Genomic DNA, 23,932 nt, shown 5'->3' with positions numbered 1-23,932 from the left:
AAGAGCTTATTTATCTCTCCTACTTAATATCTCGCAACATCGATTTCTAGACCGCGCCCGCTGCTTTCTAAAATCTCATCTATCGTGGCCCTGCAGCTAAGCTATTGAAGTATGATCTGAACCTCGAATCACTAGTCTGTAAATGTAGATGCACTTGCTTCTTCAACGAGTAAGGCTAGCGGCTCTTCGGCTTCTTTCTTGTCTAACAATACACCTGCTGTATATTACCTCCCAGTTGCAGCTAGCTTTTAGTGAAGTAATTTTTTAGGGCACTAGCCATCATTTCAGCTACTTTGGAAACACACTTACAACCGCCGAAATACTCGGCCGATGTACGAACATGTAATCACCCAATCTCACAAAATCAACCAAACTTCTCAATCCATACAAGAAATCATCCTTGTGTTCATTCATATATTCCTATTCTTCTCGGGATTTATCCCTATGCATCTCATCTAGCTCATCTCATCTCCTCTCATCACATCACATCTCAATCCTAGCCTACTAAAAAGATAATCTGACTTCCCAACCACAGATATATCAATACCAATCATATCAATATCAACCTCCGCATTTTCCCTTTCCCCTGATATCCCCATAAACTCCTCGCAAAAATGCAAAATAGACAAATTTGGTTCCTACAAAACAGTAGACCTATGAACCAACAGATCCCCTCATGGTCTACACGATCCCTTATGTACTCCGAAGAAAATGCAATTAATTCCGTTACCTATCCATTTCATCCATAAAAGTATTTATTCATTAATGCATCCATGAATCCATTCATCCATCCTGCCAGGTCAGTCCCTTCTCAATCCAAGGACCCCTCATACCATTTGGTATCAGACCTTACAATCGAAATGATATTATGACCATTTGATATCACCACTAGGCGGTCTCGTTGTTCTCCTCCTATTCAACTTATGCTCTGGCCCACTAACCGCATTCGAAGATGTAGGTCTGATCGGTTCTCGTTCACGTTCTCTCTCTCGTGGCCTAACTCCATTCTCTCTATTTTCCCTTCTAAGATGTGATGGGTCATCCCTAAGCTGCGGTGCCGCTATTGATGATCGTGATGCACGAAGGAGCGCCGTTCGAGGTAACCGGCTTTTGCTAACCGACGTCCCATTTGTTAAGTCACCGCTCGCTTTTCGCATAATGGATGTTGTGCCCTCTGTAGTTCTAGGTCGATAATGCACAGATTCGGTACTACTAGATGCCGTCGATGTGATACCCGAGCGCCTATAAGGTGTAACACTTCCATCAATGAATGCTGATGTTTGTGACATTCGACTAGCCTGAGTGGGCGTCAAAGGCGTCGACGCGCTATGTTGAAGAGAAGGTGCCGTGAAAGAACTTCCCCGTCTAGGGGCCAATCGAGACCTTGAACCACTTCCACTTTCTGAGGCTTTATCCAAATTGAACTTGACTAGCTCACTTGCCATATTTCTTACCAGCACAGCGCTATCATTCTCAGCGAGATGTTGTATCACTTCAAACAAGGCGTGATGCCTGATGCTTTCTGCTTCATCACCACTAGCATCGCATATGCTTCGAACAATGCGTAGCAAATTTAATCGCACAACAGCCTTCTTGTGGTTAAGTTTTTGCAGGATGCCAGTGAACAGATCAGTCCGGGTAAGAGAGCCAGCAATAGGCGAACTTAATCGTAGGAGCTTTTGTAAAGGCTCCAGTAAATTATAATCGAAGGCATTTGCTTTGGATACAGTAAAACATTGAACTATCATTGCAGTAAAATTACCCTCCAGTAGAGCCTTTTCAACTCTGGCCGTCTCCTCTTGGAGCCTGTATAACACGATCAGTACGCAAGTTGTTACCTATGGGATTCTAAACATACCAAATGAATATAGCGTCCAAAGCGGTGACCTGCCAGTATTGATCTTCCAATAATGAAACATAAAACTGTAATCCCTTGTTCTGCCAAAGATATTTACGTCCAACTTTCCCCGAATGTGCCATATCACATAAGATTGGGAGCGCAAATTCCTTCGGAGGGCGTTTCGTCTTCATTATTCGTTGAAGTAATGGTATTATACCGTTGAAGGCTGCGTCCTCCTGTCGCTCCTTACTCAGTCGACATAAATTATACATCGTATTCAGAACTTGATTAGAAATCTCGCGGAAGTGATCAGGCGTGCGCTTCATACTTGAGCTTAGCAGATCGATTAGAAGTTCGATGGCGTTTGCGGCATGTAAAGATTCGAGAGTTGTTGATAACATGGATAAGTTCTTGATGAACTTGAGCATGGTGATTTGATGCGCGGGTGTCATTCGTCTCAGATCTTTGAGAACCCCTGAAATGTTGTTAGAGCAATCGTACCACAAACACACAAGAAAACCTACGTTTGAGTACTACATGATCAGCCACGACTTCCTTGACGTAGTTTTCTGCTTGAGAGAAAAGATAGAATATATTGACAATTCGGCCTTCAATAAGTTCAGAGAGTTCATCATCTTCATCTAACACACGGTCCAAAACGAGCGCTAATGGGGATAAGATCTTGCTTCTCGAGAAGATGCGACAGAAATCATTCTTTGGAGTTGGCCCCTGTTAGGGTGTTAGTTTATCGGCTCGAGTATCATATAAACCAACATACCTGAAGCTCAAACACATTCCAAATGCCATTGACACCGATGAGAACCAAATCCCTAGCATCATCATAGTCCTCGTCGAGAAATTCAACAAGGACATTCAGTCCACCAGCACTGACGAACATTTGAAGTGTCAAAGTAGAAGTTTGATACATTTGTCTTACAAAAGCAGCAGCCTCAAGACGTATCTCATTCGAGTATTGTCTAGCAGCAAACTTTGTGATGATGGGAATTCCTCCAACAAAGCAAAGATTTTCTTGAATTTCGACATCATTCGAAATGATTGCATTGACGACCTTCAATAATCTCAATATCATACTTTGACGGCTTTTCAGGGTACACGGTTCTAGTATCTCCAAAATTGGAAGCATTCCATGAGCACTGATTATCAGGCCCTTTGCATCCTCGGACTCGTACAAAATATCAAGCTGATTCACACATTAACACAGTGATACATCATAATTAGCAAGAAACATACCAATTGTTCAGACAATTCAGACAATACATGCTCGGCTTGTGTTGCTTTCAGTGAACTCACCAATCCTTCCACTGATGCGCATAATCGAGCATGTTTATCTCTGGCAATATTGGCTTGTAAATCCATTTCATCGAAACCTTGCTCCAATGAGGCAAATGGGTCATCTTCATCATCCTCGTCACCAAGCCAGGAGTTGTGTGAAAATTTTGAGTTGATCATTAGTGCTTCTCCTGAGCCTTTGTCAGTCTCAATCCTAGGAACTACAGCCCCACGTGGATCAAATATATCCGAAAAATCTTCATCATCTTCATTTTCCGCGTATTTTTGTATCTCAACTGATGAGTTTGTACGATGTATGGATGGGTTGTCATGAGAATTGGGAGTGGTTTTTCTTCGTAAGCTGCTGCCTCCATTTGTGGTAGGAGATTGAGCAGAACGCGGAACGCTTGTCAGGTCAGATGGGTGGAAGAGTTTCGGAGAAAGAGCATCGTCCTAAATTCATCCATATTAGTGATGCGCAGGGCAGCTTACTTGGGATACTGACTTTAATTATATCCAATCTTTTGTCAAAAATGCTATCATTGTCAACGAATAGGTCTGAATAGTCTTCTACGGTAGTCTCGCGATACATTATTGCCGGCCTGGAAGGCAAGGCAAATTTACCCTCAGCCCGTGCCTTGACAGGAGATCTCGGACGAGAAGGAATAGATGGCTTTCTGGAAAAACTTCTAGGAGATAGGTCTTCTTCAAAATCTATGTTAGTGGGAGCTTTGATTTTGTATGGTCGAATTGTCTCCAATTCATGGCCATCCGTCTCGACATGGGTTTTGGGACCCTTAATTGTCACAAGATCGCCCTCAAAGTTATTATCCCAATTATCGGATTCATCATTTGCGAACTCGAATGATGCAAAAGACTTGAGACGATCAGCGGAAAGGAGGCCTCCGAAATTGTCATGAGGCTTTAGATGTGGAAGTTGAAGCGCACTTGGAGATATAGAAGAAGCGAAGTCATCATCCCAATTATCGTCCGCTTCGACAGTCAGTTTCCACAAGGAATTTTTGAAATTTCCTAGTGAGACTCGCTTACCTGCAGTTTCTGGAGACCTGAAAGAACTCGCCAAACTTTTCGGTTTAGCCACAGAGAGGGGGCCCTTCGGAGGGGTGACCATATTATTGCTTTGCGATTCATTATGAATATTCCTCAGAGGAGGATCTCGACGGGCTGGTAAGGGGCTACCAAGCTGTTGCGACCTCGTAGAAGTACGAAATGTTCCGGCACTGGTGGGAGATTTTAAAGCCTCATTCCACTGCTTCACCTCTTCGACCGCTTCATTGAAGTTCGTTGGGGGCTTTGCAATAGGAGCATCAGTTCTGCGTGAGCCCACGATCCAAGCATGTTTCAACAATTTTCGTGCAGAAACCCTTAGATTTGGGTCTTTTTGGAAACACTGAATGAGAAAATCTCGAGCCGCCTAGAAAATGTTTAGTCTTGGCTTCAAAGAAGATATTAACATCGACTCACTGGTGAAACTCCCTCTGGCAAAGGAGGGTGATCATCATTGACAATAGCAAACAAGGCTGGCATAGGAGCCAATTTGTGATACGGAGGCTTACCCTCAAGTAGTTCAATTACCGTGCAACCCAAACTCCAGATATCAGATGCGGGTGTTGCACCAGAAAGTTGAATGATTTCAGGAGCCATCCAGTACGGGGTTCCAACAACTTGTGCCTCCTTGTCTGCTCCAGCAAGAGTGCTAGTAGACACACCAAAATCCGCAAGCTTAACCTTTCCATCTTTTGTTGTAAGAATGTTCGCGCCCTTTATGTCCCTGTGAATAACACCCTGATCGTGCAGATATTGGAGTCCTAGAAGTATTTGTCCCATATAAACGCCAACCAGGTTTTCAGGAAATTTCCCATAGCTTTTGCAAATCGAGTGTAGGGAACCATTTTCGCAATACCTTAAAATGCTGTCAGTACAATGTGGTAAAGAAACAAGAGCACAAGATGTCGTACTCTAGAATTATGTTCAAGCAGTCTGAAGACTTAACGAAACCAAGATATTTGACAATATTGTCGTGCTAAGAAATGTCAGCTCAAACGGCTTTGCCTCCTCCCAACTCAATTGCAAACCTACATGCAGATTTTTGAGAAGGTCTATTTCGGCCTGCACATGGTATTAGCACGTAGTCCAAACTATTTCAACATTTAAGTCTACCTCAATCATCCGCAATTCACTCTTGGGGAGATCCCCCAGCTTGATCTGCTTCACAGCCACAGCTTCTCCCGTGCCCCAATTGAACGCCTTGTAGACCGACCCAAATGCTCCCTTCCCGAGACATTCTCCTAGACGCTGAACATTTATAAGTAGGTGTATTTCCTGTATTGAGAATCTCGGGTGTGTACGTAGTCTTTGAGTCCTGGATCCTGCACAGCCTTTTCCTTTCTTTCTCTCCGCGGTGTCCCTGGAGTCCTTTCTGCCTTCGCACTCCCATTCACGCCCGCCGATCTTGAATTGCTTTGCCGGTCGGCTGAGGAAGGTGGACGAGAAACCATGGTCGGTGTGCGATGACCCCGGGTGGAAGGTTTCAGAGGGTGGAGAGGAGGGCTGCTAGAGGTATATTTCTCTGGCAGATGGGGGATCTCATTGAAGCATCAGCTTTTCGTGTTTTGTGGACTAGATTCCTGTTCCTGTTTCACGACGATTATTTGGCGGGGTTATAGGACTATATTCAAGGTTGTCGATATCGGTGGATCCTGGCCCTCACTGCACGGCGAAAATAGCACGCGAGAGTGGATATAAAGAGATTCACTGTTTGTATGATATTATGTAGAATTTGAATTTGATGTTCGTGTCTTGAAGATAATAAACATTCTTTATGGTTGAAGTATTGTGTATGAATGTTTGTCCAATCATTACAAAAAAAACACGAAGCGTGGTATTATGAGTTATGGAGCATTATCAGAAAGAGAGAAATTAAAACATTGGGCAAGGCAAGATTAAACAAAATTGGCAAACAAGCGCCTACATGGGTGGATCCTGTTGAAGTCGCAACCACTCCCTCTCTCTGGCGAGCTGCATCTAAATAAAGTATGCCGTGCCTAGTAAGGCTGATAGTCGTAAATCATCACTTCGGTGATATCGTAGAGATAGATGGATAATCTTGATATGATAAGGGAACTGGCAACATCTGGTTCAACAATTGTCTCTTGGGAAACGCCATTTATTGTTTGATTGTCTCATGGAGTTTCTTTTTTGATTGCTTTCAAATTGATAGGGTCAAAAAAGGAATAATACATCTTTTTATATGTGACAACCTTGGAATACCTACCTAGGTATATACAAAAAGGGAGGAAGGACTGAAATGATCAATCAACCAAACCACCTTGACTAAAAGTCATCTTTCAAACTCTTTTCATACTCATGTCCACTCATTGATATCTCCACCACAGGTTACCTGCGAAGCATCTGATACCTCTGTACTAAAAATTGTCTAGAAAAACTGGACCCCTCTGTCATAAAACTAAGCATTTCGCCAGATTCAACTCCCCCATTTTGCCTTTTCAATGTCCAATAACTCCCTTATGTGGCTCGTAATCCACTATTCCTTGATCAAATTGATCTTCCTTTATGGCAATCATTAAATCATGAATGACGAACGCCCATATTACTGCTTGTTTGATCATAATCACGAACAAACAGAAAGTGGATTTCCCCGCTTGACCCAACGCCAGTATAATAATACAATGTATCATCAGATTTGTGATAAATCATTCTGCAATAGCGTGCTTGATCGCCTCTCAGAAAAACAACACTCGTCCCTGTAATAGTAATGAAACCCAATTTATCGATAAATGTATTCATCCAATGCCAATTCGGTAGATCTATCACCCCGCGAATGTTCTATGTTGTCCAATAGGTTGTTCGACATATGCAGGGCCTGGGCGATTTTGTGTATATCGTCCGAAATATTCAATAGCTGCGACAATTGCCTCATCATCGATTTCTACATCTGATGGATTGTCGCAATCACCAATCGGAAGAGACTCATTCTCTGGCAGACTACTAATAGAGGTTCCTAGAGAAGGCCGCTGTGAGCTAGACGCAGCGGTTGAAGCAAATGAAGATGATGGGTTTGGTGATTGTGGATCTGGCGTGATCAAGATACTGTCCCATGACTCCGGACCTTCTAGATCCAAATCATGCCTTGAGTCACTACGGTCGTGAACATCGTGTTGCTCAACATTATCTATGACGTAATGGCCATCAAATTCTCTGTGACCCCTCTCTGGCTCTTGAAACTCAATGCTACGTTCTCGATCACCGAGGCCGTCATAATTGGTGTTTATCCTGAAAGTTCCTCCTTCCCCAAACTGCGGTAGTGTAATAGGTTGGGTGGCTTCTTGTCCGTTGCTTTCAACGTCGAGATGATTAGGCATTCCTTCAAATAAATCAAATCGATGCTGCTCTCTGGAACTAGAAGAAATTGATTGATCGGCCTGTTCTATTTCACTGTGCGGCGTGTTGGTCTGCTGTTCTCGACGGCCAGAGGGGGTGTACCGCCTGAATTGCACTTCACCAGCTAGAGGTCTCTCTCTCAATATTCCAGGACGCTCTACGTCAGCAAGCAGTCGGTCTTCAGATGCAGGGCGAGTGGACCGGTCTATTATTTCTCTAAGACCCTGCAGTAGCCCTTCGGTTCTGGCGGGAGTGGATTCTCTATTAGCCTGCATTCGTTCTCTCGAAGCTCGAATTCGTTCCCTGATCCGCAATTGCTCTCTGAAATCGCTGATGCGTCGTGCCTCGTGGCTATAGAATCGCTGTCGATATTCGACCGGGTCGTGATGGCGGGAGTGTTGAAGCAGTTCTTGTCTGATAGTGGCATCAAGATTGCGTAGCCCTCCACGCACGCGTCGCTGAATGCGCCGGTCTCGATCTGCTGCTGTATCTCGCCGTCCCACCTGATGCCTCTGCGCCGAGAAATCTTGTGAGTTCGTTTCACCGGTACGTTCCGCTAATGGATTCTAAGAAAGGAATTAGCAAAAATCTTTACGGTCATACTTAGTCCACATACTGCGATGCTTGGGCACTTATTAAACTTTAGCTTACATTGCGGTTCGTGTTTCTGACATCAATTTGAATGGGGGATACTGCCCTGGGGCGCTGTTCTGGAATTGGAGATGTTCGAGAGAGGAAAGAGGAGAGAGGCAAGCCATGAGCTCCAAGTATTGCAGTTCTCATCAATCGCTGATGACGTCTGACAGAATCTCGCGACTCTAAATTGGAAGGGTTGGAAAAATCTCTAGATTCCGGAACAGCGGGCATCGGTAGTTCATCATCCTCGTCCTCCTCCTCATCATCATCATCAGAATCATTGGCATTCAAAATATCTATGAAGGTATTAGGCCTAAATGTTGTTATTGGAACTTCCGGTGATGATGAATCATTTCTCCTCGCATGTCCCATTGCATCACTAGTTGTTGTTGTGATTGAAGATCTAGTAGGAGCAGTGATGAATACACGAGTTGCGTCAGAGCTGTGATAAAGACGATGCTGTTCAACATCATCTGTGGGCGCCCATCTCCGTGCGCTATGCACACGCCAACGGTTAGTAGCACGAGAGGAAGGATTGCGCAGAGTACTTCGAAGAATAGGAGCATGACCTCGAATGGTAGATCGTGCGCGGGATGTAGGGTCTTCTGTCGCATTTGATGAGGAATCGGGCTCCGAAGGCTTGAAAAATATTCTGTGATTTTGAAATGAGTATGAATTTTGGCGCAATGCGACAGGCGAAATATGAAGGGGGGATTGATGACTTACGGTAAACCCATGTTTTGAGTGATAGAGAGTGAATAGAAGGAATATTAAAATCGATAGGAAAGACTCCAGGTATTAATGAGCGTGACTTGATTCTTCGTTATCACAATTTTGTTGGATTTTAAATTGACAATTGGCGATGTGTGTGATATGTGTGTGATATGTGAAGGTTGTTCATTCAGTCGAAGTGAGAGAGTGAAGAAGAAAAGAGAAGGAAGAATCTGGGGGAGGACTTGAGTTGAGAGATCGATCGCGTTCCAAAAAAAAAGCGCGCTAAATACCCAGTCAAAGTCAAGTATCGTACTACTCGTAGGTAATTAAAATGGATCTCCTTCTTAACCTTACTACAAAGTACTAGACATCCATGACAACGGTACTTGCATACATTGGGTTACTGCGTAATTGGTATCGATTATCGATAACTACGAAAAGACCAGACCAATTCCAAGGATTCCAAGGTTTTCACATTCAAAGTTATCGAGACGGGAGATCCGGTACTTGAAGCTCTCATTAGCTTGGGAGATCCATTGATATCACGATTGACTCACATTTTATATGATGCGACGACAGCAACAAAGTATGTGTTCTAGAACAATAGAATGAATCGATGACAACCATATTGACAATGTCTATTTTTACTGGAAAGAAATAGTCACCAACCCAGCTTACATTATCACAAAGTCTTTTTGGAAACGCCCTTTTGAACCAATCATTTGATTCTCCATCTTCACAATGATTGAGCTTGGCTTAAATCGCATCAGTCGTCTTTTGAGGCATACTCCTCAACCTTGGAAAGCCATTCATGTTGCAGGTACCAATGGAAAAGGTTCAATATGTGCCTATTTGTCTGCCATGCTACATGCCAGTGGTGTTCGTTGTGGCAGATTTACATCGCCTCATTTAATTGATAGGTGGGATTGTATAACTATCGATGAACGACCAATTCGAGAATCTATCTTCCGCGAAGCTGAAGCTCTAGTGTTGAAGAGAAATCAAGCAGAGAACCTCCAAGCATCCGAATTCGAACTACTCACAGCCACGGCATTCGAAGTGTTTTATAAAGAGAAAGTAGAGATGGGAGTAATCGAAGTTGGTTTGGGAGGACGATTAGATGCAACAAATGCTATGGAGAATAAGGCGGTCACAATAATCTCCAAGATTGGTCTAGACCATCAATCATTCCTAGGAAATACAATCGAAGAAATAGCTCGAGAAAAAGCTGGAATCATGAGACCTGGTGTTCCATGTGTTTTGGATAGGAGCAATATATCTTCGGTGCGGGAAGTCGTCTCAAATTATGCCAAAGAAATTGGAACAGATGTGGTTATCAGTTCTACTGAATCAGCATTTTTGGATGAAATCAAAGGACAAGATCTCGAACCACATCAATTGGAAAATCTAGCTTGCGCGTACACAGCATTTCATCTAGCATATACTAAATTGGAATCTCCTCTACATCGACTATTACCAGCTATACAAAATATACATTGGCCCGGTAGGCTTCAAACTACTGATGTTAGAGCTGTGACAGGTCGAAAAGAACCCATACTACTCGATGGCGCACACAACGTGCAATCCGCAGAAGTTCTTGGTTCATATGTTGATGGAAAGCTTCGGGCAAAATCAAACAAAGTAACCTGGGTATTAGCTGCATCTCTAGGCAAAGAGCTCGATGGAATTATGAAAGAGATTTTAAGAGAAGGTGACTGTGTAGCTGCAGTTCAATTTGGACCCGTGGATGGAATGCCATGGGTTCAAGCTATGGATACAGAAGATATATTACATGCAGCTTCTACAGTAGGTATTTCTACCACTTGCCTGCATGATTCATCGGCAGATATTTCTGGAGCACTAAGATGGGCAGCCACTGTTGCTCAAGGTGGTCCTATCGTTGTTGCAGGTAGTCTTTATTTAGTTTCAGATGTACTACGACTGCTCAGGGATGCCGAGATGGTAAAAAGTTCATTGCTAGATTAGACCAGCTAAACCTTCAACATGAATGATTCATAATCCTCGGTTTACGGACTGGGGTTCAGTTATTCTTTACTTTTTCACACCACCAGCTATCTACTTCCATGCAACATCATTCGTACTAACAATAATCTCGTCAACCTCCATCCTCCCTTTAACAATCTCCTCCCCATTAACCAAATCATTCTCCACGACCCTCTTCTCCGCATCCTCCTCATCTTCTGCAATCCCCGCCTTTACATGTCTCGGAATCAACCTCTTCTTCGCAACCTCAAAATCCACATCCACAAACCAAAGCTGATCCATTAATTTTGCAGCGCTCCTCCACGGTTCCTTATTCAACGATAAATAATTGCCCTCAAAAACTAATATCCGGGTCGTGGGTTCAATTGGTATATCATTAGCCTTGGGGTCCTTGAGCGCATGATCGAATGATGGAGCGTGGATTGTGATGGTAGATGGAGTAAGTGGTTCACGAAGACGCTGAATGAGAGAGAGGAATGCGGGGCCGTCGAATGTAAATTCTGCGCCTCGACGTGCGTGTGCATGTGCTGGGTCAGGCATGGCTGATAGTTGGGCGCGGGTCAAATGGTAGCCGTCCATGGGGATGAACCCTGCGATTGGGGGAAGGGAAGTTTTGTTTGAGTGGGCGTCTTGGAGAGCATTGAGACGTTTGGTAATAGTTGCTGCGAGGGTGGTTTTGCCTAGAGACGATTTTAGTTAGAGATTGGGGAATAGGAATATGGGGGAAGAGAACAATAAGGAGATGTAAATACCTGAACCCGGAATCCCAGAAACTGCGATGAGATATCTACCATTAGGAGGTGTTTGTTGGAAACTTTCTGAACGAAATCATTAGCTCCCATATCATCCAATATTAACACAGAAGAGTAATTACATACCCCAAACCTTCTCCGTCAATCTCGTTACTTGATCTTCCATTTTAAGGGGTCGAGGGTGTAGGTATTTCGAACTCTCGGGATAATATAAACTCAACAAGTCACACACACACACAAGTCAAAACAACGTGGACACTCGAGACAAGATGACAAGTGAATGAAAGTCGAAGAACAACAAAAGTAGATTGAGCACCAAGAGAAAGTATGAGTAATTATGGAATGTCCATGGAATTACTACGGCTATCGAAATGTGGTGAAACAATTACCTAGTAATCTCATCTAATGTGATGTGATGTGATGTGACGACGATCGATGCTACTTCCACGAGTTGAACCCCTCATATGCCCCGCTTCGGTTTCTGGTGCTGATATCAATCAAAGACAAGTCAAAATCCTTATCGATAAGGAAACATTATTTTTATTTTTATCTCTAGCCTTGTCAACTTCAACCTTCTGTCTCCTTCGTACTATATTGTTATCGAGCTCCCTTTTACACATAACGTGTTACTTCACTATTGTGAGTACAACATAGTAAAGTTACACCTAAACATTGACATCTTACCAATACAATACCCATTTCGTCTCATCCCTAATCCCTCTATCCCAAAATGTCAGACTCAACCGAAGAAAACCCCCTCTTCGCAATCGAATACGACTCATCCGATGAATCTACCCCCGACACCACGGAAAAAGTCCCTCGAGATTTCCAATCCGAAGAGAATTTTCAAGCTGTAAAACGTGAATGGAAAGCTAGGAGCGAATCTGGCGAGGTATGTTTGCGCTTTCTTTTCCTCCTCCGTCTATTGCCTCCCTCCCCCTCCATTCGCACAGTTTCCCTCTTACCTCTTTTCTGGTTATATTGTGTGCAAGATTGAAGATGGGTCAATGATTAACAATCCAAATAGATCCATAAAACGCTCCCTCCTCTCCCTCTAAACCCACGCAGTAAACCACAAACAGCTCAATTCCTCTACGCGATTGAAGAATTGTATTTTTATAGAAGATTTGAAGAAGCGAGGAAGTTATCGGAGAGGATCTTGGAACAAGATGATTTAATGGAGGATTTTAGGGCAGTGGTGGAGAAATATGAGAGGAGATGTGGAGAACGATTGAAGGCTGGGAAGGAGAAAGGAGAGGAAGAGAAGTGAGAGATGAATTGTCGGAATTAAGATGAACAGTTCTTGTTTTATTTCTGGTGGGGATTTGAAGGATTCCGATGCGTTGGATTTGGTGCTAAACGGAAAGAGTATCGGTACTCCAAAGGGGTTTTACGGGAATCGTGGAGTGAGAATGAGTGGCTGACGAGTCAGCAAGAGGGCTTGTTCGTGCGCGCATATTGAAAAACTAGACTCAGCTAGAGGAAGATTGCGCTTCTCATTCTTGCCGCTGCTAAGATGGGCTGGGAAGAGAATAAGCGAATCCGTGTTGAAGACAAGGGGGGAGGTACTCTTAACGGCACTTATGTCATTTTGCGATGTTCCTGAGGTAGGAGGTAGTGAAATATCGATGAGAGATTGGGAATGTTAAGAAATGCCGAGAGATGAATATAAGATAATTGGAGGCCCTGGAATGGGGTACAAGGAATCTGTGATCTTGGATAGTTTGACAGGCTCACAGGTCACAATTTCAGGATTTCAAGAAAGACCAAGTGAGAGGAGGATAGTGAATGAAAAAGGGATGGGGATTCCCTCTTATAATTACTCAACTTGTCTTCTCTTGCGCTCGGAATCCCGAATCCTGAATTCTCAGCCAAAACACGATTCACAATTTTACAATGGCCACTTCGAGATTGGGAATCTTTTTAACAAATGGCATTAACAAATGGCATTAACAAATGGCATTAACAAATGGCATTAACAAATGGCATTAACAAATGGCATTAACAAATGGCTTCAACCTATCAGACAACGACAATTTAGCTGAAAATACCTACTCCAACCTCCTATTTCATTTCCAATACATCCACCCCAAAATTCGATCCCGCCCTTACCAGCACGTATCACGATCTCGAGTTCATACATGTTGAAGATACCTACGCAAGGAAGAAAATGATCTATGGATCTATTAATGGATATTCTTAACGCGTACACCTTTCAACACTGTGGTGAGCTTCCCATTCTTGAAGATGAAGAGATAGCATCGAGAACTTGAAAATGAGGAGGGTGGATGGTGGATGGTCTAGATTGAATTGAAGTGTTGAGTATATAGGAGGATAAGAGAATAGGGGGATGTGATTTCGATGCATTTGATGATGGAAGAATTAGAGTATGGATGGATTATCTAGATTGTGTTAGAATATCAAAGAAAATTTCCTGGGTGGGAAGAATAAAGATTTTTCTATTTTCTGCGTACCTCATTTCTTTTCTTTTCTTTTCGAATTCATCTCTGATATGATGTGATATGATGTGATGTGATATGATATCGGGATGCATATGTATTCTTATATACGTGTGTACTAGGTAGGTACGTACTAGGTAGGTACTAGGTACTAGCTATATACATACTTACTATATATACCCGCCTACTAGGTACTCACACACACACACACACACACACACATACTCTCTCTCTCTCTCATACATATACATACAACCCCCCCTCCCCCGCCCCCTTTTCTCCCTCTCAGGAAAATATCTCCAGCTTTAATCTTTCACTATTTATATTTATATTTATATTTATCTACCGGTAACTCTTTTCTTTTCTTTTCTTTTTTCTCATTTCTCTTCCTCGTTTCTCTTCCACCTTGCTCTCTTTCTCTCTTCCTTGTGTCTCTTCGTCGTTTCTCTTCATCGTTTCTCTTCATCGTTTCTCTTCCTCGTTCTCTTCCACCTTGCTCTCTTTCTCTCTTCCTTGTGTCTCTTCGTCGTTTCTCTTCATCGTTTCTCTTCAATCGTTTCTCTTCCTCGTTTCTCTTCCTCGTTTCTTTTATCATTTCTCTTCCTCGTTCTCTTCATCTAAAGCATTTAATAACTAACAACTAATTCCCTTTCCTCCTCAACGCCTCAACTCTACACTCTCCTCTCACCTCTCATCTCTCCCCTTCCTCTCCCCTTCCTCTCCCCTTCCTCTCCCCTTCCTCTCCCCTTCCTCTCCCCTTCCTCTCCCTTCCTCTCCCCTTCCTCTCCCCTTCCTCTCCCCTTCCTCTCCCCTTCCTCTCCCCTTCCTCTCCCCTTCCTCTCCCCTTCCTCTCCCTTCCTCTCCCCTTCCTCTCCCCTTCCTCTCCCCTTCCTCTCCCCTTCCTCTCCCTTTCCTCTTCTTTTCCTCTTTCTACAAAAAGAATATACAACTCCCGATCCCCTCTCTCTTTTATCTTCCTCTTATACTAAAATCTCTCGTTTATTCTTGTTTTTATTTATAATTTATTAATTATATATATATATATATATCAACTAGTCATGTACTTGATTAGAATATATATCTCCCCTTCTCCATCCCCCTTCTCCATCCCCCTTCTCCATCCCCCTTCTCCATCCCCCTTCTCCATCTCATCCACCATCATCAATCACCTCATCAACCACTTCATCCACCTCCCTTCTAATCAATCACACACCAACCCCTCAACCAACTAAACACTCAAGCACTCGCCTAAAATCTTCCTCCCCTCTCCCTCTCCCTCTCCCTCTCCCTCTCTACTGCTTAATATACATACATCTTCAAAAATACATGCATATCTATACTCGAGTATACCCAAATCTAAACTCAAATATAAACCCAAACTCAAACATAAATCTAAATCTCATATATATACTCACTCACTCACTCACTCACTCGAAAGATAATCAAGTAATTTATCCACCCCATCAGGTAAAATACCTACTCAAGTATTTCAAAAAAGAAAAGAGAAGAAACGAGATAGAAGAAAGGAAAAATAAAGATTTACATACTTCATGATAACGTCTCACATACAGTTTATTCATACACGTATACATCAATCACTCACTCACTCATATAAAACACCACAGTTCAAAGTAAAGTCTAATGATTCTCTTCCTCTTCAAGTCCCTCACTGACTCGCTCATTCTATCTGCATCCCTCCCTATTCAGCCTCATCTATAAACCAACCCACCCATCTATCCATCTATTTTTATCTCCCCTTTCAAAGAAGAAAAAAAAAGCACAACAAAAAGGAAAAAAGGAAAAAAAGGGGTATCTGTATCGTAACAATAACCCACATCAGCGTTGAGGATGAAAAACTTCTTTGAACATCATAACTTTTTCATTCAAAGACAACAAAAGACAATCTTCTTTGTGAAGCAAACCCCAACCTAACCCAATCCCATTTATCCTTTTGTAACGCCGCGCTTAAATTAGAATGTGCAACCGAGAACTTTCCTTCTAGAACTCCAAAAGTGGACTTTTTTGTATACCGGGACCTGTAATGAAAAATCCCAAAACTCCCCAGATGATGTAAAATTCGTAAATGGCAAAGTGAAGTAAGGAGATCGTTGAAGTGAAGTGGAGAGGAGAAAAAGAATAAGGGAGAAATCGTTGGAGTCGTGATGTAATGAGATTCGAATAATATGAATCTCATCATGTACATCTCGGACCGAACCGGAATATCTGCATGCAAACCCCTCTCCAAAACTCCTTTCAAATTTCAAACTTTATGCAGTAACGGTAGCGGCTTGTTGCTGTCTCATTTTCTCCTCACTGAAAACCCTCCTGCTCATGGCCAAAACTGCTTCGAATCCCTCCTTTCCTTTTCGTGCATTTTCCGAAAAAGCCGTAACTGTCGCATCCTCAACTGCATTCTTCACTTTTTGCCATCCACCACATAATGCAGTAATCTGTGCCGTTTGTACAAATTGCGTTGTGTTTGCTGATAAAGGTTGATAGACGACTGTTTCTTGCACATTGATGATGTTGGAAAATGTGAGATTGGTAGAAGTCATTGTAACTTTTTTGGTAACAGGATCGACGTATGAGGTTTCGAAGACGTGGGATGTATCTTTACCGCCCATGAGAGATTGAAGCCATTTTGGAGCTGATTGTTGGCAGGTAATTAAACGTTCAGTTCGTAGCTGTATTTGATTAGTATTTATATTTGTGAGTGGAGAAGAAGAGGAAGAAGAGGAAGAGGAAGAAGAGGAAGAGGAAGAAGAGGAAGAGGAAGAAGAGGAAGAGGAAGAAGAGGAAAAACAGGAAGAAGAGAAAGAACGTACAATTCCAGTTTCAGCATCGACATGTCGTGATAATGTATCGACGGCGATAACATGAGTAGATTTATGATTCCATGGACAATACTTTCTCCAGTTTGCAGTTGAAACCTCTTCCCATGAGTAATCGAATTTGCAATCGCTAGAAAAGACCTTCATTTTGATCGTGTGCCTTTGGTCGTGTGCTTGTTGGAGATTTGGACCCTTCTTTTTTTTAATCTTAGAGGGATGGGATTTTTAAGTATCGATGAGTAATTGCCGATCGTGACTGGAGGAACGACTTGATTGATTGATGATTGAAAGAATTCTGATTTATTGTGTTTCTATTAATCTATTGTATCGCGAAAAACCAATGTATGATGTGTAGGATATGTAGGATATGTAGGATATGAGGAAGAGTCAGATAGTTATAAAGGTATCAAGGTATAAAGTTTATAGGAAATATCGAAATTGTTAGTAAGATGGATGGATCCATGGATAGGATTTTCAAAGATAAAGGGTCGGATTGAATTCGGATTTTGTCTGGGCTTTTCCTTTTACTTTTCCTACTTTTTTGCTTGTGAAAATCAAATTTTTCGCCATCGGGGTTTCGCTTAATTTCTATCCGATCATGGATGTCTCAAGAGTCAAGTCAAGCTCAAGGACTGTCGACGGGACTGGACTGGCTCGAGACTGGACGAGAACGAGAACGAGAGTCAAGGTTCTTCCTTCTCTTCTCCATATTGTTGACGGATTGTTGATCTTGAGCAGAAGAGAAGATCTTCCACATTTCGTCCCTTTTTAACCTTGGTTATCGTTTCTCCGATTGCCGGACGAATGGGCTCTCTCAATTGCTAATAATACGAGATTTGATAGAAAGTGGTGGAATTGCCAGGTATTACTTATCGAGGTATGTATATGGTTTATCATGAATTTGGATTGGTGATTTGATGGATTACCTACATCATTTGGATGATCAATCTCATCATTATTCAAGGACGGTTCAAGAACCATTCAAGGACATAACCAACAAATGATACAGCAAAACCTCTCCATAAGGATCCCCCCTATAAGGATAACCTCTATTATCCTTATTTTTTTTTGGTCCCAAAAATTTTCAGGGCTAAAAAAGGCCTATATCCTTAAAACCTCTTTATTAGGATATCCTTATATTCTTCGGTCCCAGAATTACATATATCCTTATTGGATTAGTAGAATTATGTGATAAATATATCGATATTTTAGTCAGATTTGATTGAAATGAAAAAAATGTTACAGAAATAGCCCGATCGGGACTAATCGGAAGGAAATTATTACTATATCGGGATTAAGCGGAACCTCTATATAAGGATACCTCTATATATCCTTAAAAAAGTCTACAAAAACCGGTATCCTTATGGAGAGGTTTTGCTGTATTGGAATCTAAATTGAAGGGATCCGAGTTTACCTACCTCGAGCCTACCTCCTACCCTACCTGCATTCATGGGTCCGGGTAATCATGGCAAATATCATATTATCCATTGTACCGATTAACCAGTTGAGCCAGTCCAGTTGAGCCATTTACCGAGGCCGATAACGCGCATTTGAACAATACACCAAAAATAGATTTTCGCTTAATGAAAAAAGAAATTTTAGAATCTGTATGGTGTGTTTATAGAAATCTATTGAAGAAAGATAGAATTCAATCTCATTGAAGACTTTTTGTGAAACAAATTACATCATTAAATAGCCCTTAGGGTTAGCTCTATTTATCCGTTTTTAGATTTCATTTCGAAATTTTCTATAAGAAGAGTACTAATATTTAAAATCTATTTTCAAATAGTTTTCCTTATAGTATATAGACCATTCTAGAATAAGCAAGATAAGCTTAGTAAGAATTCTTATCTAAAGCTCGGGCCAAAGCTTATCTCGTTTAAATTGTATGACTAATATAGCTTTAATTAGATTCTATAATATTGAAAAAAAAAAGTTGAATTTAATACACAACCTTAAAGAGATTTATAAAATAAAAAAGAAAGTAGTATAATTATTAATTAGAGTTCAAGGAATCGATTGGTATAATTACTTTTGAATTATCTCAAAAATTAAATTTTGTATTCAATTCTAACTACTTTTATTATACTCAAGTTCAAATCAGAAATCTGTTTTATATTAATACCTTAATTATTAGGATAGATGACTAGTCAAACCTCGAATAATATTATTAATACCAAGTAGAATTCTTTAATCCAGTACACAACCTTCAAGGAATTAATGAAATAAAAAGAAAAGAGATATAATTATTAATTAAAATTCAAGGAATCGATTGATATAATTGCTTTTGGAAGATCTCAAAAATAGAAATTGATATTCAATTTAATAATATTCAAAGAATCAGAAACTAAATATCGAAATTCAATCTTTTTCAAATTTATTAGAATATTTCTATATTGAATATAAATTTCAATTTTTGAGATCTTCCAAAAGTAATTATATCAATCGATTCCTTGAATTTTAATTAATAATTATATCTCTTTTCTTTTTATTTCATTAATTCCTTGAAGGTTGTGTACTGGATTAAAAAATCTTATTCTTAAATACACACCACTAAATTCTAAATATGGTTTTAGTTTAAGCGAAAATCTATTTTTGGAGTATTGTTCAAATGCGCGTTATCGGCCTCAGTACATTCTCGAGTCCAGTCAGTCCAGTCCGTCCAATCCAGTACATCGTATCTCTCTTTCCCTCGGGCCACGATATTGGCCTTGCACCTTAAGACCTTGGACCTTGGACCTTGGACCTGAGATTTTAAGTTACTCTTTGGCCAACCAACTGAATTAAACCAGAGAACAACTCGGGATGTTATCCGAGGACTTTGGCATGTAAGCTGGAGGTAAGGTGTTGGATGTAGAAGGTTGATAGTACTGTATTACTGTACAGACTGACAGAGTAGTACTGGTAGAGATAGTAGAGATCAAACCATAAAAGACTTTACCCGATGAGAACTTCAGCTATCATTCAAACGCAAAACCCTGAAGCTTGTCACATGTACTATACTATGTACAGACGACAACTTACAACTCACAAGCTACTAGGACCTAGGTGATGTGCGGGGCTCCCGTTACGCTTCCTTTAGATGGTCTTTGTTGGAGGTTGGTTTGGACATTGGAGTGACTTGGTGGACTACTTGGTCGTCTTGGGAGGAGTGGTGCGAGGGTATTTTACCATACGATATTACCATATTTGCTTGGACTTTTCTGTACGTTCCCACAAAAGTAAGTGTCTGTTTGGGCGTGTTTTGAGATGTCAGATACTCGTATATGGATATCAAGTAATGATATCAAGTAACGGCGGACGGCATTGCCATATTCTGATTCTGGTTATATTATCCAAAGCTAGGTAGATATGTAGATATGTAGGTAGGTAGGTGGGCACGTGGTAGGTAGGTACTATGTAGGTATTAGGTATTAACACTTCTCACATATATCTCCACCATATGAGCTACTAGGTATTCTTTCCAAAGGGTTTCAATTTCATCACCTGAACAGAGAGTCGATTTCTCATGTCTACGTTGATATATGTATGCATGGTATATATCGACAAGTGCTGTCTACAAGTGCTGTCTACAAGTGCTGCAATGATAGGTAAATTGTCTCTTTTGATCCTCTCCTCTCTCTCTCTCTCTCACACACACACACACACACACAAATGTCCATCCCATACTACCATACATACATACTACACACACACAACCAATCAATATCTCATCTACTCCACAATTCTTCAATCCATCCTGATTCCTATTCCTGTCCCGTATCTCCCCCAAAGCTTTCCCCTTCCCCGACTTTGCCAATTCATGTTTTGCAGCACAACCCAACCATATCCACCAATCAGTCCCGATGTCCATTTTGTGAATCTCCATTCATGAAATCCTCTAACCTGTCCAGAATACAGAACATAGACAGACATGTCAACATGTCCAATACCTACCTAGTAGATACATACACCAGACAAAGTCCTCTCCAAATCCAGTAAATATTACATACATTCCCCCAAAACCAAAAAAAAACACAGTCTCAGACAACAGATCATAGAACTCCCATATCCCAAAACGCGTGAATTGCTGTACACCCCAAAAGACGAAACTATCCATCATTCCCCCTAAAAGTAACCTATGAGCCTACCTACCTACCTTGTTTGTTTTTTGCACGGTACAGAAAGTAACCAGAGCCCCCGTGGCTGGAGAGAATGGATGGGGAGTGAGGAGATTGAGTGATTGCTCAGCTTATAATTCAACTACATAACATCTTTCTTTTTATCTCTTCTCTCTTCACTCTTTCCTATCCATCTCTCCTTTTTCTCAATCCAAAGAGTATCTATCTTACCGTGGACATATTCATCACCTTTCTATCATCATTATTATCTCCTCAATTATAAAGTGAATTGTATTTCATCGAACCACTTCCCCATCCATCTCGGATAAGATCTCCCTCTTTATCGCAAACCAACAATCGCGACAATCAACCTCATCAATAACAACAACAACAACCTTCAATTTCCAATCTCTTCAAACACAATACACAATCATGCCCGTTACATTAAGAAAACGTCCCGCTCCAGCTGAGCCTCCAGCTCCAGCTCCTCCTGCTAAAAAGAAGTCAACTGTCGCAAAATCCGTCGCAAAAGTTAAAGAAACCGTCAAGAAAGCCGCTGAACCAAAAGCTACCAAAGCTACCAAAGCTACTCCTCCATCAAAGACAAATGGATCCAAAGCAAAGACTGAAACTAAAGTCGAAGCTCCAGCTCCCTTGCCTCAAGTTAAAGCTTCTAAAGCTTCAGCTGCCGCTCCAGCTCCAGCTCCAGCTCCAGCAACAACAGCAACAACAACAAAAGCTGTAGTTGGTGAAACCATCGATCTTAAAGGATTCGGTGGAGAGATTGAAACGAATGAAGGTGAAAAGACTACACTTGAGAAACTTGTTTCCGAGAGTAAGAATGGTGTTGTACTTTTTACTTATCCTAAAGCTTCTACTCCTGGATGTAAGTATCCTACTCCTTCAATATTTATCCATCCACCCATCCATCAATTCATCTCAATCCCATTTCTCATCTGTTCAACTTAATCTTCATACAATCACTAATTTCCTCAAGGCACAACCCAAGTCTGCGCTTTCCGCGACTCTCATCCTACCCTCCTCTTAACCGGCTACACCGTCTACGGTCTTTCAAAAGATTCCCCCAAATCCAACACCACCTTCAAAACCAACCAAAAACTTCCTTACACACTTCTTTGCGACACAAAGTCTTCACTTATCTCCGCAATTGGTTTAAAAAATGCGAAGGGTACCACTAGAGGTGTATTTGTCATTGACAAATCTGGAAAGGTGTTGGCTGCACAGGCTGGAAGTCCTAAGGGTACACTTGAGGTTGTAGAAGGATTGATTGGTGCCAAGAAAGAAGAAGCTGCGAAGGAAGAAGCTGTAGTCGAAGGAGAGAAAGAAGCTGAAAAAGAAAAAGACAATGAAACTGCAGAAGAAACAAAAGAGGAAGTCTCATCAACCTCAGCAGAAAAACAAACCGAGGAACCAGCAATCCCAGAAACAAATGGTACCAACGGGACCAACACATCTCCATCCAAGGAAGATGTAGCCAAAGCAGAAGTTGCAGCCGATGTAGCCGATACAGCTGAAAAACTTGACGGCAAAGATTCCGAAGTTAAAGCTGCTGAGACTTCAACAGCTTGAGTACGAAGGCCATGATTTGAGTTTGATTTTCAGGATGAATGCGTGGTTTGATGAATTCATTCATCTGCATTGCTGCTACTTGCATTAACTCCCTGATCATTCACCGCATGCATGCGTCTATGCATACATTTTCTTCTCATTTGATCTTCGGATTCTGATTTTGATTTGTGATGGGCATCAAAAGAAAGCGAGGTATGGCGATGAATGGATGGATTGCCAAAAAGCATGGAATCGTTTTGATTTGATTCGGTTGATCTATCTTATTTGCTTGTTGAATTGGGTTTTAAGGATATTTATTCCAATCTATCTTCATAGCTCCTTCCACCTTCAATTCCTACATACACATTTCCAAAACTTAGCCAACGGAAGGAAAGAAGCAGGGAAGGGAAAGATGCTCAATTTTCTCTTTTGATACTATTCAATTCGATTCAAATTTTCTCATGGTATGTATGGGCAGGTGCTATGGAGTGAGTTTGGGGTTTCTCTCTTTTTTTCTTTCCTTTTCGTCATGGGAATGCGGGATAGGGTGCAAATAAGACAGATATTAAATACAACACAATATGATATGATATGATATGGAGGATACTGGATATGAAAGATGGGTATGAAAGATGGATAGGATTTTATAGGATAGTATAGCATAGCATAGGATGTGATATGATATGATATCTGAATTCTCGATTCTATTCTATTCTATTCTATTGAATTTACATTTGTAGATGGGGGTTTTATGTGTGTGTTTTTGATGGTGATGGTGATGGTGATGGTGATGGTGATGGTGATGTTGGTTTAGTTTGATTTGGTTTGGTTTGGTTTGGTTTGGTTTGGTGATTTTGATATTTGATTTTTGATATTTGAATTTTGAATTTTCTGGATACTTGAAATACTTGAGATACTTGAGATACTTGAGATACTTGAGATACTTGAGATACTTGAGATACTTGAGATACTTGAGATACTTGAGATACTTGAGATACTTGAGATACTTGAGATACTTGAGATACTTGAGATACTTGAGATACTTGAGATACTTGAGATACTTGAAATATTTAAAATACTTAAAATACTTGAGATACTTGAAATATTTAAAATACTTAAAATACTTAAAATATTTAAGATATTTGAGATATTTGAGATACTTGAAATACTTGTATTGGTATCACCATGGGGATGGTGAAGTAATATAGTATTAATGATTTACACTATTGTAATATTACTTAAGGTTCTAAAAGCTAAAGGTTATGAATATATATGCTATAATACGGGGGCGTTAGTGTATATGCTAGCGCGGTTA

At 41.1% G+C, this 23,932-nt stretch overlaps 8 protein-coding genes across 8 annotated transcripts; 3 read left to right on the top strand and 5 right to left on the bottom strand.

Moving 5' to 3' along the window:
- Positions 1-866: 866 nt before the first annotated feature.
- Positions 867-5,649, bottom strand: EAE98_009009 (uncharacterized protein; the record flags this gene model as incomplete). The annotated part of the gene is made up of 11 exons (XM_038956630.1): positions 867-1,806; positions 1,859-2,315; positions 2,365-2,569; positions 2,619-3,041; positions 3,092-3,583; positions 3,636-4,565; positions 4,616-5,054; positions 5,110-5,174; positions 5,231-5,260; positions 5,312-5,446; positions 5,500-5,649. The coding sequence occupies 11 exons, from the start codon at positions 5,647-5,649 to the stop codon at positions 867-869; spliced, it is 4,266 nt and encodes a 1,421-aa protein (XP_038807000.1).
- Positions 5,650-6,981: 1,332 nt separating this feature from the next.
- EAE98_009008 (uncharacterized protein) lies at positions 6,982-8,925 on the bottom strand (the record flags this gene model as incomplete). The annotated part of the gene is made up of 3 exons (XM_038956629.1): positions 6,982-8,118; positions 8,204-8,840; positions 8,915-8,925. 3 exons carry the CDS (start codon positions 8,923-8,925, stop codon positions 6,982-6,984), a joined length of 1,785 nt encoding a protein of 594 aa, XP_038806999.1.
- Positions 8,926-9,643: 718 nt separating this feature from the next.
- Positions 9,644-10,888, top strand: EAE98_009007 (uncharacterized protein; the record flags this gene model as incomplete). The annotated part of the gene is made up of 1 exon (XM_038956628.1): positions 9,644-10,888. One exon carries the CDS (start codon positions 9,644-9,646, stop codon positions 10,886-10,888), a length of 1,245 nt encoding a protein of 414 aa, XP_038806998.1.
- A 90-nt stretch (positions 10,889-10,978) lies between these two features.
- Positions 10,979-11,824, bottom strand: EAE98_009006 (uncharacterized protein; the record flags this gene model as incomplete). The annotated part of the gene is made up of 3 exons (XM_038956627.1): positions 10,979-11,586; positions 11,659-11,724; positions 11,785-11,824. 3 exons carry the CDS (start codon positions 11,822-11,824, stop codon positions 10,979-10,981), a joined length of 714 nt encoding a protein of 237 aa, XP_038806997.1.
- Positions 11,825-12,388: 564 nt separating this feature from the next.
- Positions 12,389-12,928, top strand: EAE98_009005 (uncharacterized protein; the record flags this gene model as incomplete). The annotated part of the gene is made up of 2 exons (XM_038956626.1): positions 12,389-12,550; positions 12,686-12,928. 2 exons carry the CDS (start codon positions 12,389-12,391, stop codon positions 12,926-12,928), a joined length of 405 nt encoding a protein of 134 aa, XP_038806996.1.
- Positions 12,929-14,433: 1,505 nt separating this feature from the next.
- EAE98_009004 (uncharacterized protein) lies at positions 14,434-14,712 on the bottom strand (the record flags this gene model as incomplete). The annotated part of the gene is made up of 1 exon (XM_038956625.1): positions 14,434-14,712. The coding sequence occupies one exon, from the start codon at positions 14,710-14,712 to the stop codon at positions 14,434-14,436; it is 279 nt and encodes a 92-aa protein (XP_038806995.1).
- A 1,007-nt stretch (positions 14,713-15,719) lies between these two features.
- On the bottom strand, positions 15,720-17,749 carry EAE98_009003 (uncharacterized protein). The gene is made up of 2 exons (XM_038956624.1): positions 16,943-17,749; positions 15,720-16,801 (listed from the first exon to the last, which is right to left on the bottom strand). The coding sequence occupies exons 1-2, from the start codon at positions 17,093-17,095 to the stop codon at positions 16,385-16,387; spliced, it is 570 nt and encodes a 189-aa protein (XP_038806994.1). The 5' UTR covers positions 17,096-17,749; the 3' UTR covers positions 15,720-16,384.
- Positions 17,750-21,480: 3,731 nt separating this feature from the next.
- On the top strand, positions 21,481-22,638 carry EAE98_009002 (uncharacterized protein; the record flags this gene model as incomplete). The annotated part of the gene is made up of 2 exons (XM_038956623.1): positions 21,481-21,934; positions 22,046-22,638. The coding sequence occupies 2 exons, from the start codon at positions 21,481-21,483 to the stop codon at positions 22,636-22,638; spliced, it is 1,047 nt and encodes a 348-aa protein (XP_038806993.1).
- Between the last annotated feature and the right edge of the window lie 1,294 nt (positions 22,639-23,932).

This window comes from Botrytis deweyae, assembly GCF_014898535.1.
Source record: "Botrytis deweyae strain B1 chromosome Unknown BDEW_025, whole genome shotgun sequence".
In the NCBI taxonomy this organism is placed as follows: domain Eukaryota; kingdom Fungi; phylum Ascomycota; class Leotiomycetes; order Helotiales; family Sclerotiniaceae; genus Botrytis; species Botrytis deweyae.
This window is presented reverse-complemented; position numbering and strand designations above follow the sequence as displayed.